At 41.7% G+C, this 12,595-nt stretch overlaps 1 protein-coding gene across 2 annotated transcripts in view; it reads left to right on the top strand.

The window, feature by feature from the left end:
• myripb (myosin VIIA and Rab interacting protein b) overlaps positions 1-12,595 on the top strand; it is a 135,781-nt gene that overhangs the window by 10,600 nt on the left and 112,586 nt on the right. For both annotated transcript variants that reach the window (XM_073488484.1, XM_073488483.1), the window contains exon 2: positions 5,036-5,230. In XM_073488484.1, coding sequence (XP_073344585.1) covers positions 5,121-5,230 — 110 coding nt within the window. In that variant the 5' untranslated portion in view covers positions 5,036-5,120. The remainder of the gene's footprint in view (positions 1-5,035; positions 5,231-12,595) is intronic.

The raw sequence follows: 12,595 nt of genomic DNA, 5'->3' as shown, positions 1-12,595 counted from the left end.
CTGCTTCCAAAAAAGCCAAGATGGCGACACTCATGATGCCAAGCTTGAGGCTTCAAAACAGTCGTCCAAAAACCAATGGGTGATGTCACAGTTGGTTTACACTTGATTTGAGATTATTGACATTCTTGTCCGGTGATAGGGTTGGTTAAACTGTATGTGTCGAGACATGCAGACATACGTGAACTGATCCGATCAGAGATTGAATTCTAACAATCTGTCTGGTTTGTTTGGTCAAACACGAGAGTGCAGGTTCTGTAGCTGAGGTTGGGGCTGTTTGGACATCATGCTCTCTGCAATCTAATTGCTGCTGGTAAGACACACAGCCTGAAGGTCTACAGCATGCTTTTACATCAGTTTACCAAGACGGTGTTCAGTTTAGCCGACAACCTGTCTTCACTGAGACGACTGAACAAAATTGGTGAAGCATTGAACCGTGGAGACAGCCTCCAATCAGTGTCACTGAGGGAGTGTTTCTCTTTCGGAACAGCCCACGTTCTTTTCCACTGTGTACCGACTGATAGCTCATCTGTGCTATTGTTGAGGGTGTGTTAGTGTTGCTGCGGGTGGTGACACTGATCCACAGAAGAAGCATCACGTGCACATATTTGTGTGTGTGCGTACATTCTGCGGAAATTGTCACAAGCGAAAATGGATTGGCTGTGTGTGTGTGTACATGTTGCTGCCCTCAAGTATGTGCGTCACCAAAGCTTCAGAGGCAGACACTCTTACAGACATAAATGATGCTCCATCGGCGTCCTTGACACCACTCACTATAAAAAGAAGGCCTGAATAATTGCCTTCCCTTGTGGCTATACAATAATGGCCATACAGTAATGGTGCATTAATCTCCTCTATACATTAGGAGACTAACAGGGAGTGAAGACAAATGTAGGAGCAGCCAGTTGCAGTTGGTGTTGTAATATGTAACACTGCAGCTAGGTTGATCTTCCAGCTGCTAATTTTAGACGTACAAAGGGCTGAGAAGTTGTTAATGTGTGTTTCTCTCAAGACATGAAGGTCTACAGTGCGGCGCGCTCATGATTTCTCAGGATTTTTGCAGAGGGTTCACTCTAAAACCATATTGCTTTGGGTTCCAGTAGTAAATAGAGTCTCAGACATGCCGTCATTGCCTCCTTAAATGTCAGCAGTAATGGTATACAACCCAAATTGTGTTGGACTTTGTGCGATATTCAGACTAGGTAGGCAATTTCTCGGATTAAAGGGCTTGATGATAACTGACTTCATTCAGTCAAGGACTGTATTTGAGACTAATATTATAGCAAATCCTCAAAAGACTAGTTCATGCTAAGGCTACAGCTAGTAGCCAGTTAGCTTGCCACTTCTCGTGGCTTAGAACAGTCCGGCACATTTTATCGGCAACTGCAGGGGAGGGTGAAATGAGGGGTGTTCAGTTGGTTGCAGTCTGCCACCTCACCGCTAAATGCCACTAAATCCTTCACACTGGACCTTTTTAAAGGTGGATTATGTAAGAATTTTGGTTGAAAATATTCAAAACTTCACTTAAATTATCGACAGAATGTAAAGAAATAACAGTTTTGACTTTATGGCATCATGTATTTTTACTAGCCCTGGCTCGTCCCAGTCCAAAGCTCCTGTGCTAGCAGTGTGAACACCGGTGCCTCGAGCTCTTGGTCCAGACTGCTAGCTGCACGGCTAACTGAGCTCACTAGCTAATGGCAGCAGTTAGCTGTCACTGTGTTGATATGCTGCTCCCTATTTGATCAGTATGATTTCAACAGGTGCTCGAGGGTTTTCACTATGCTGTTCCATCCCGTTAGTTTTTCAGTCAGGCAGGTGACACATAAACCAGGACCTGTTCAGTTATTATTCTCAAAGACTGTGAGGTTTGTAAAAGGAATATTTTATACACTGTGATATTTTTTATTGCCAACAACCTTCAAACTATTTCACATGCAGCATTAGAATGGAGATGGAAGAAGGCTTTATGGTGCAGGGGACATTGCACATCTTACTGTAAAATAAACGGTACTTTGAGCGCTCGGGGTGTATCGACATGGGGTTTGGTATTGTAGTTTATTGCCTGTGACATTTCGGATCAGACACATGTACATCCACATGTGGCTGAGTGTGTGTTTTATCATTTTGTCTCTAAAATGCGATTCTGTGAAAACGAATAGCCTTTGCAGGGGAGTGCAAGGTCTCGCATCGCAGCGCCTGAATGAGGAGTGTTTGTGAATGGCATTGTGACCGTCTGTGTTTACACTGTGTGATAACAGATGTCTGAGACTGAGAGATTTTCAGCTTTTTTCCACTGTAGCTGAGAATGTGACAAAAGGTCTTTTTTCACACTTGTGTGTGTGTGTGATTGCGTATGTGTGCTTGCATTTGCCCTTGTGGATTTATATTCCTACTTATACAAATGACTCATAAAAGCATTTGATGGAGATATCTGTAAGGTTGAAATAAAATGATAACTTGAGAGACAATATTCCTCTTGTTTCCCTGAAGCTTTTCATCAGAACAACCACTCTTCAATTTCAGACAAATGAACTGAAGTTGTCGCTTTATTGCCTAGATGCTCCGGGACAAGCAGCTGTGATTTGATAATATTAAAATGTGTCTTTGGAAGAAATGTAGCAGAATCTCACAGTAACAAATATAGTGTGCAATATTGCTTTAAAAGATAAACCGTGACTTGTTGTTGTACATGAGCTGGATCACTGTAACACTTGTGCATGCAGGGTTACAGGAATACGAGGGATTGGACCGCCAGAGTCAGAGCTGGTGGAGTTCAATAATTTATTTACCCGAAGAGCAGGGCAGAATATGAAATATCACTACCTTACTTTTGTTTTCTGTTTTGAAAAGTTCAACATCATGCTGTCTTGACACTGGAGGAATGAGCGATATGCTGAGCGAGAGGAGCGACGCTCTTTCGATGAAGCTGTTGGCCCAATAATAGAACGGACATAATTGTCTCGCCTTCTGAGTCATCATTGCTCTTTCCACTGGCAGTGCTCTCTCCCATCTTGTTTAGACACGTCAGTGAATGGACCTTCTCCTTCTGTCCATCTTCCCATCCGTCTCTTCATCTCTCTCTCTCTCTCTCTCCTGTGATCACTGTTTTTATTTTTATGGGCATGCCCTGGATCTTGCCTCTCCATCATCCTTCCTTCCCTTCCCTGCTTATGTCCATCGCACCCCTCAAATAACAGATGTCAGACTTGTGTTTAAATGGGTTCAAATATGGATCCTTAATGGAATGCAGCCAAGTGTAGTATGTGTACAGTGTGTTTGCATTAGCACACACACCCTCTGTGCCTCATACCAGACAAGCAAAAAACCTTTTAATGACATCTGTCTGCACAGAAACATGACATGTGTTCTGTTACCATCCTGTAGGTGTTTGTTGACAGTAGACAGACGTTTGCTCTTCACAGCCACCTGAATTGTTTGAATGTTATATGCAAAAAAATATATCTTGAATGTCTGTGATCTGGAGAGTAAAGCTGCTATCCACTCAGTCTGTAGTGATATTGTTCATTGAAAGTCCTCTGTTTCGATTCATGAAAGCATGAATGCGTAAAGATGCAGTGTGTAAGAACTGGCCACCTGTTGAATTAATACTCAAAACAAATAGGGCGCAAGCCGCTGCTAACTGTACCTGCCGTTAGCTAGTTGGCTAAGTTAGCCTTGCAGGTAGCGGTTCAGACTTACGAGTTCGGAGCACTGGGGGAGTGTTGGTGTTGTTTACACAGCTAGCACAGGTGCTTTGGACTGGGATGGGCTGTGGCTAGCTGGTTAGCATGCTGACTTCAATAGACATCTCTACAACACAATACATTGCTGTCATGATGTTAAAACTGTTATGTTTTTAGTTAGTTTTTGAATTGTTTTCAACAGAATTTCTTACATATTGTTCCTCTAAAGGGGCACTACGTAGTTTTGGAGAAGAAATTCAAACTCAGACTTTTAATATTTAAAAAATAAATGAAGTAAAAATACAAACTCAGAGATATTTATCATTTCCATAACTGAATAAACAAGCTGTTCTCAGAGTCAAAATAAGGTCCCCAGAACACTGTTTGAAGCTAGAAAGGTGGCAGGGTCCGCCACAGATAAATACAGCATTCTGTAATAGATCAGTATGAAACTGTGTTGTCCTTTAAGGTCAGTTTGTTTATTCAGTTTATTCAGTCATGAAAACAAAGAGAGTTTGTTTAAAGATGAATTCTTCCCCATAGCTACAAAAGTGCTCCTTTACTTTTTGTTTTTTAATAGTCAGGTATTAGTTATACACAGTCAAATACCTTCTGCCCTGTGTTTACATCGCCTGTGCAGGGGCAGACTTTTTTTTTCCTCCTAAACGGACACAAATATTGACCTCGGAATACAAAGTTGTCCTCTATAAACATGTCTCTTACTGTTATTTGCATGATCCTTGCAGACACACAAATGACACTTGTGCATCTGAAAAACCGGCACGAAGGCCTCAGTAAATTTGGCCCTGAGCGTATTTTCAGATCATGTTTTAAAGATGATGGTTACTGTTTAAAAGCGTAGAAATAGCAAAATATTATTCAAATATTTCCTGGATTTTTTTTTTTACATTACATGTTTTATAGCTTCCTCCAGGGACAAGTTAAGTATCAAATTAGTGATGACCTGAAACAGTAAAAAGAAAAATGTTTTCCAGCCACTACACTCAAAACAAACCCTTATCCAATTTTCAGCTGCTTAGAGATCAGAGTCCAAGCTGCAGGCAGGCAACTGGCGCCACAATATATTTTGCTGGCAAGTCATAAAAAGCAAACACTGCAGTGTAATTTGCATGGGGAGATTGTGGCTCTTCAGTGGATCTTGCTGTTGTGAGAATGTGTCTTCTATTTTTCTGTTGATTGCCCCATAAGCTCTGCCAGAGACCTATTGATGCTGTAATTCCTAAACTAACACAGGTTAATGAAAGCACTACATTACTGAACGCCAGGTGCACAAGAGTCCTTTCAGACATATTAATGTTCAGCTTCATCTCCACCTCTCTGTCTGCCCCCAGGGTTGTCCCAGCCTCGGCCCCCAGAGCAGCAGTGCCTCTCCTCGTCCTCCCATCTTGGACCAGCAGCGTAGCGAGGCCAGGAAAGATGGGCCGAAAGCTGGACCTGTCGGGCCTGACGGACGATGAGGCGGAGCACGTCTTGAAAGTGGTCCAGCGGGACATGAAGCTGCGAAAGAAAGAGGAGGAGAGGTTGAGGTGAGACGGGATTCTCCTGCCAATGCTTTTTGTAGTAGTTTTACACATTTGAGGTGACACATATTGTGCGATTGGAGAGAAGAGTCTTGCCTGTGAGCAGAAATGACCAGGGGCGCCCCCAGAAATTTCTTATGGGGGGGTCCACTGAAAATCTTGGGGCGACAGCAGTTTAGAACTGATGAGGGTTCTCACTTTTACCCTGGGTTAGCTGATCCTTTTATGGTGCAGCTAAGTGACGATACATCTGCTTCAAAGCATTGAAATGGCATTGGGTGTGGATTACCGAGGCAACGAGAGAAGCTTTAAGAATTGATGAAGTGTTCATCTTGCAAGCCGATTTGGTTGCCATCTATCTTTTTTTATTTATCATAGATTTTTCTTGAAACATAGAAGCATGCGTTGTTTTCAGCTGCAGTTCTTTCTTTGTCGGGTTTACTTCAGTTTGGTTTATCGCGGCACAGTCAGGGGCTGTGAGGAGGAGGATGCTTGTCTTGTGTTTTCTGCTTGCGGGGCTGGCAGGTCTGTGGGGGTCAGTCGGTCCGGGCCTCCAGGCTCTGCTCCGTTGTCACAGCCTCTTACTTAACATGTGACAAGTGCTGGCCCGTTCCTCCTCCTCACCTCCTGTCCTTCACTTCCTCCCTCACCTCCCTGTGACAGCCCATAGTCAGGAGGGGATTCAGTTGGGTTGTGACAGGCCTCCATGGGGGTTTGGCCATCAAATCAGTGTGGCTGCTTTGTGTTGTTTCAGCAGGACTGCAGGGTGGAAGTCTTAAAGCTCCACTGTATCTCATGTCGCAGCAAAATCCAAGATATGTTTTAAGTGTGGTTGTACCCTGTAATTTTGTAAACACAAATATGCTCCTTGACTACCTACCAGCCCCCGACGTCTATTGGCCGTTCTGTTGTGGAGATTTGGTGTCTTTCTTCAGATTTGACCGGTGATCCCTGTGGTTTTGTGTTCCTGAGCGGATGCCATGAGTGATTAGGCTGCTTTACTCCGTGCACTAAACATCTTAGCCGTTCTCTGACGAGCATAGCAAAGTTTCTTCACAAACCAGAAAGCAGGCGTTGGTCTGCGCTGCTTGAAACTCATTTAATTTTCCCAGTTTCAAAGCGAGGATGTATCCCCAAATTACTGGGCTGTAAAATGTTCTCCCATCACGCTGTCATGAATGATCAAAAAGAAATGTGTGCCTCTCAGGCTGTTTATTACTGCTGTTTACTGCACAAAGATGAGCAGATTAATGCTGTTGTAGTAGCAGGCAGATATTTATTAGGCAGCACTTGTTCATAAAAGCATCAGGCTTTGTGTTATTGGTTTATATTGACTTGTTAGATGTTTTTTTAAAAGCAAAGTTACCAAAGCAGATATTAAATGCAAACTGACTCAAATTAGCTTCTGCAACTAAAGCTGCTCTGTTAACACAATCACACATCTGCCATCCAGATTAACTGTTGCCTCCTGAAAACACAGTTGATGCTTCGACGCCCTCAGCATCTGTATTTGTCTCACTTTTCTGTTTTCATTTTCTAACTTTCCCACAGTGATGAACAAATACTCAGATCCTTTAACTAAGATCTTTTTAAAACTATGGTTCATTTAGAGTAAAGTTGAGATTTATAAATGAATCCTTCCAAGTTTAAGAGCAGTGTGCACTTGTTCCATCCATGATGTTATAATCTCATCTAACTTCACTACAGTTGTAATAAGTCCTGCTCTCTTCTACATACTGCTTGCATTTACAGCATATTCATCTGTAAATGAGGAGATGTCCTCAGTCAGTCTCAGGCTTCAGTGACCATTCATCCTTGTTGAATTGTTGACCTCTCAGTTGTGTTTTCTGTCAATCAGTTCTTTCTGTCGCCGTTGTTAAAAGGAAGCGTGTGTCGGCCTTCTGTTTCGTACAATGCAGCTGGTTAAGAGAGATCAAAATAGCATATAATGCCTCTCAGTGCTTCAGGATACAGAATGAGACAGAAAACCCACTTTCCTTTCATGTGAAGTGTAAAATGTTTCACAGTTTACAGTATATGAATATGAAATCTTGCTTACAGCAGATGGTGGTTGAGTGTTTCAGTGGACAGCGCTCCCCCAGTGGGGTTTTCTCTTCCATGCATGGCTGACATTTGTTTTTCTTCCTTGAGTGAAGTCAGCCCCGCAGAGTTGTAAATTACCCTGTTGAAGGATTCATGGCATAGTTTATAAGCCTCGCCTGGCACTTTAAATGCACCATTTTAATTTTCCCCCCATGCTGAATAATAAGAAATGTTGAAACACTTAAGTGATATTACCTTCTGTCTCATAAATACTGAACTGTAATAAATATGTAAATAAAATGCACACAGCTATAAGCATAGTTAGGGTTTTACTTTTACATGTTTTAATGTGGGAAACTGCAGCTGGTTTATGACATCTCTGCACTTTAATGGCTTTATGGATGTTGTGAGGGACTGTTTATTATTACTATGTTGTACATTGTTATGATTTCAAACTGTCTGTATCTGATGTATCAGAAAATCATCAGTGGCCATTAGTGATGAGGTTTCTAATGCTGCTTGTGCTGAAGTGCTTATTGTTTTTTTCTAAATGCCATTCCTAGGTCTCTGGGTTGCGTGAGGAGAAACTTAAACTTTGCACATGTCAAATTTTACAAATACAATAAACAGTAGCTAATATAGGCTACTTCTCTGTTGTCCATGGAGAGAGTCCCCAGACTCCCTTGAAAAACTGCTCAATTTTAAGGCTTGTTGCGTGAGGAGAAACTTCATAAACTTCTTAAAAACGCTGTCTACAACACATCCTCATGCTATTTTCGATCTAAATGCTAATGTCTCTTTGTCTGACATTTTAATACATTTAAAGGAAACATATTATGCTCATTTTCAGGTTCATACTTTTATTTTAGGTTACTACTAGAATAGGTTTACATGCTTTAATGCTCAAACTACAGTCAGTTTTCTCATACTGTCCAGTGCTGCAGCATTGTATTCCACCTCTGTCTAAAATGCTCTGTTGTAGCTCCTGTCTCTTTAAGGCCCCCCCTCCTGAATACACAGTCTCCTCTGTTTGGTCAACTCACACATGCCTGAGCAGTGTATATATTTTTTTGCTGATGACACGCAGTTGCACTTCAAAATCAAAAGCAGTTTAGCTAACGTAAATTATTGCAAGGCTTCTATAGTCTTTTCAACTAAATGAACTATATATAACTTTATTATTGGCGCGACAATAATGCTGTTCAAAATACATTGGAGCATTGATATTGCAAGGGGGTGTATTCTTAGATATATGAGATATGATACATGATTGACAGTTGGTGGTGGTAACGTAACAATGAAGGAAGCAGACCGCTAACAAGCAAACATGTACGTATGTAAGCAATGTAGATTTGTTGGTTTAAAATTCAGTTTGAAAGCCATATTGTTTATTTTATGAGGAAGGAAAGGCATTTCTTATTCTTGTTGTGCCTCAAACATACACACGATGCATGTTGATGAGAAAAAAAAAAACTTTTCAAAATTTCTCAGGCTACCTTTAACTGACAGAGGAGATAAAAAATATGGTGATTATCCGTCAGACAAAGGGTGAAACCCCAGAGTGCATTTCTGATATTATTCACACTATGAGGCGTCTCATTTCTTCTGTCCCAAGCGGCAAGACTGTACCTGCGCTGTCCTTCCACCTGTATCTTGAATAACAAACCATTTTACCTGTAGTTCATTAGCTGTTACAGACAAGTGTTGGCTCTCTCACGTCTCTTTTGTTGTACCCTTTTTTTATGTGAAGTTTTCTGCTAATGGCTTTAACCGTGACGCTGCTTTAACTCTGGAGTGGATAGCGCTATGAAAATAAATCTTCAGTAACTTCCGCCTGCACCCTGGTCGCTCTGCTGCTAAACAGCGACAGTGTGATTCTGCCAATTAGAGAGGGTGAGCGGCTCGACCTCTGGCCTCCACCGTCTCGGCGGCCATCCAGCTTGAGAGGCTCATTACGGAGCAGCAGGAAACTCAGGGGAGCACACAGAACGTGGGTTCACTTAACAAACCGCGCGAGCACTCCCGAGGGAGTCGGACGGGGAAATGATTATAGATAGAAATAGCTATCCACACCACTGCATCCGTGTGAGTGGTGAGAAGATGGCAGGAGCTCCAGCTATCTGTGACTCTTACGGGTAATTTGCTCTCATTGTTAGGAAGGATCCACTTTACACATGCGTCTGGCAAGTCCTTAAATGGATAGGCCGATTACTGTACCTGAAATGCTCCCTTCAAAACTCATTTCAGTTGCAGCTGCGACAAGTCTATCCTTCCTATTGAAGGCATCTGCATTATTTCTCTGCGAGTGTTGACTCGGGCAAATAAGAAATGATATTGGAAGCTGAACAATGCTCCGTGGTTAAGTCTCAATTAATTGTGAGGTTGTGGACCGCTACACTCCGCTCATTCCCTCTCCATCGTGATCTTTCTTTCTTCCTTTGTGCCGAGTAATTCTTGGCTCAAGAATGCAGCCCCTCTATCAGAGGGTGATATTGTGCATCAGCGCTTTTAATTAGTCAGTAAAATAGTGACCGTTTTGCTAATGAAGCAGTGAGTCAGAGCAGTGACCACAGACATCTTCTTATAAATGTTCCACTTTTCATTTCATTCTGAGATCGACTCGTCTCCTGCGTCCGAGGGCTTTTGCCTCTTTCTGTGTTTGTTTTTTCTTTATGTGGGCTGGTGTTTTTATTTTAGCGACAGACAGGTAGGTACAGGGAGCAGGACTCAAACTGGGAGGTTTTTGAAAGGAGGTGTCACTCGGTCAGAGATGGGACTGACCTCTATTTCCTCCCGTATTTATCCTCCTGGCTCTTTGTCTAGAGATGACACAAACACACACACTGTGCTGTCTGAATAGAAAAAGGCTGACTTCAAAGGATGTATGATTTTAAAGCCAGTCAGGTTCTGTCAGGCCCAAATAGCTGTGTATTCATGACGATCGATAAATTGGTGTAATTGGATTTCGGAGCACGAGCAGTCAGACAATATTGCCCTTCGTTGCAGGACAGTCCCTTTGGGGCGCAGTGCTGTCTCCTCTATTTAAGCAGCGCTAAATGGGGACAGATCAACCTTCTGACATCGACTTTCATGCCTGAGGTCACGTCCTCCTACAGCAATGGCTCAGATTTCAATTTGTAGGATCTTACAGTGTTATTGACAGGAAATCCTTGAAAACGCTTGACTTTTAATATGGTGTTTTCAAGGTTTGGAAGGTGCTTGAATTTTGGATTAATTGCTTGAAACTGCTTGGAGTTTGAGGCCTAACTGCATTACTTTCATAATAACTGTTTCTTAGTTGCTAAGCCAGGTTAGATAGGATGCCAAGTCTACTTACAGACAGGCGACACACTTTGAAACATGAAACTTCTTTGTTTTATCCTTTAGAATGCCATCACAAAATGTAGTTTGGTTGTTAAGTGCAACATAACATCTGATTTAATGTGCTGACGTGCAATGATCATTTCAAGCATATACATGTATATAAATATCCTCTTTAAAAACTAATGTAAGTTGCTAGCTAGCATTAATGTTGCTAACCCTAGCTAGCTAACATCAGGGCAGTTTTTTATCCACAAACTGGCAACTACCAAGACTGTTGATCGCTGATTAAACGCAGATACCACCCGATACCATCGGCATTATACTATTGGCTGACAAAGCTTGTTAGAAGCTGGAACAAACAGTCAGAATTCTTATACTGAAATAAACAAAACAATCATTTTGGTCCCCAGAACACTGTTTGAAGCTAGAAAGGTGGCAGGGTCCGCCACATATAAAAACAGTAAAACAGTATAAAACTGTGTTGTCCTTTAAGGTCAGTTTGTTAACACAGTTTACTCAGTCATGAAAACAAAGAGAGTTTGTTTATTTAGTTTGTTTAGGCATAAAATAATCAGTCATGAAGATCTGTCTCTTCTGATTACAAAACTACATAATGCACCTTTAAATAGTCTATAAATTAGCTTGTCTTTGATTGGTTGTTTCTTTAAGGCAGCAGGTTTCCCAGACTCGTGAACTCCTGACCTAAACTAGTCTCTGTTAAGCGAAAATCCTGAAATCGTGTCCAGCATAGCTTTGTTAGTGGTTGAATGAGCTCCATTGTGTGACACAGACGCATTATTCATTTCCTCTGATTGTCTAAGGTGTTTATTCTGTGTCATAATCCAGTGTTGGGTCCTATGTTAACATGTGATGTTCTCTCACATGAAACGAGCCCAAAGCTGCCTGGCTATAATGTGTAGTTGCACATACACGCAGACGGCTCTGAACAATAAAACGGCTTTATGCGGCTAATCGCCTCACCTCCCTCCATCTTTAGCATGAATGTATTTTTATGTTGCAGCCAGAAAAGTGGGCCTGGAGAGAGTTAATTTCAGTCTGCCTGTTGTTGTGGCAGTTGTGTTCTCTTGGCTGCGGTTCCCTTTTTGGTGGGGATTAGCTGTGTTACGTTATTGGTGTGGGTTATTTGTCTGAGTCATGTTGATGTGGATTGTTTTTGATGTGGAGGTGCTGTGTGTGTGTACGTACAGATCTCATCAGCACTGTGTCTATGTGTTTGTGCACAGTGAGCAGGAAGGACAAATCCTTCTGACCTTTTTTTCCTGAGGCCACTGTGGCAGGTGTGTTACCAGTTTAATTTTGTGAGTCATCACATTTTGTGGTGTGCCAGGATAACATTATGATTAATACAATATGCTCACAGTGATAGGCTTCAGTTGTTTACATCTGCTAGGCTTAATTTAATGTATTTTTATCAATCTTTCTGTTTTGTTTTGTTTTTTGGAAAAACTGATATTTCTGAGACATTATTAGATTAGATTAGATTAGTTTAGATTAGACTTTATCGCCTCCCTTAGGAGAAGTTTGTCATAGGAATGGGAGAGAACACAGTCAACGTAGCATCACACACGTCAACCTGGTATCGCGCCAGATCATAATAGACCTGCCGGTTGACCACGTCACTGGTTGCCCTCACCTGTCATGGTTTGGATTTTTGGTTTAGTCATTTCCTGTTTTATTTTGTAGATTGTATCCTCTTGTGTCACGTTTTACTTTCCACTTCCTGTCTTTGTCTTTTTTCCCGTTTTTTGTTTTTCTGGTTTGCACTTTATTTAGTTTCTTATTTCTCTTTAGTCTTTTGGATTTGCCTCAGCCTGCCTTTTGTTTTTTCATCCATCTGTCTTTGTGACTTCCTTTTTTGATACCCACAACACTGCCTTCTCATTTAAAAAACAAAACAGTCTCATTCTGTGGTCAAGTTAGCAATAATGAACATGCAACGTCTGCTTACACTTAAATAAAGGAACCAAAACTACTTGGTTTGGT

This window comes from Pagrus major, chromosome 19 (assembly GCF_040436345.1).
Source record: "Pagrus major chromosome 19, Pma_NU_1.0".
Lineage (NCBI taxonomy): Eukaryota > Metazoa > Chordata > Actinopteri > Spariformes > Sparidae > Pagrus > Pagrus major.
The sequence above is the reverse complement of the archived record's forward strand: the minus strand, read 5'-3'. Positions and strand labels throughout refer to the sequence as shown.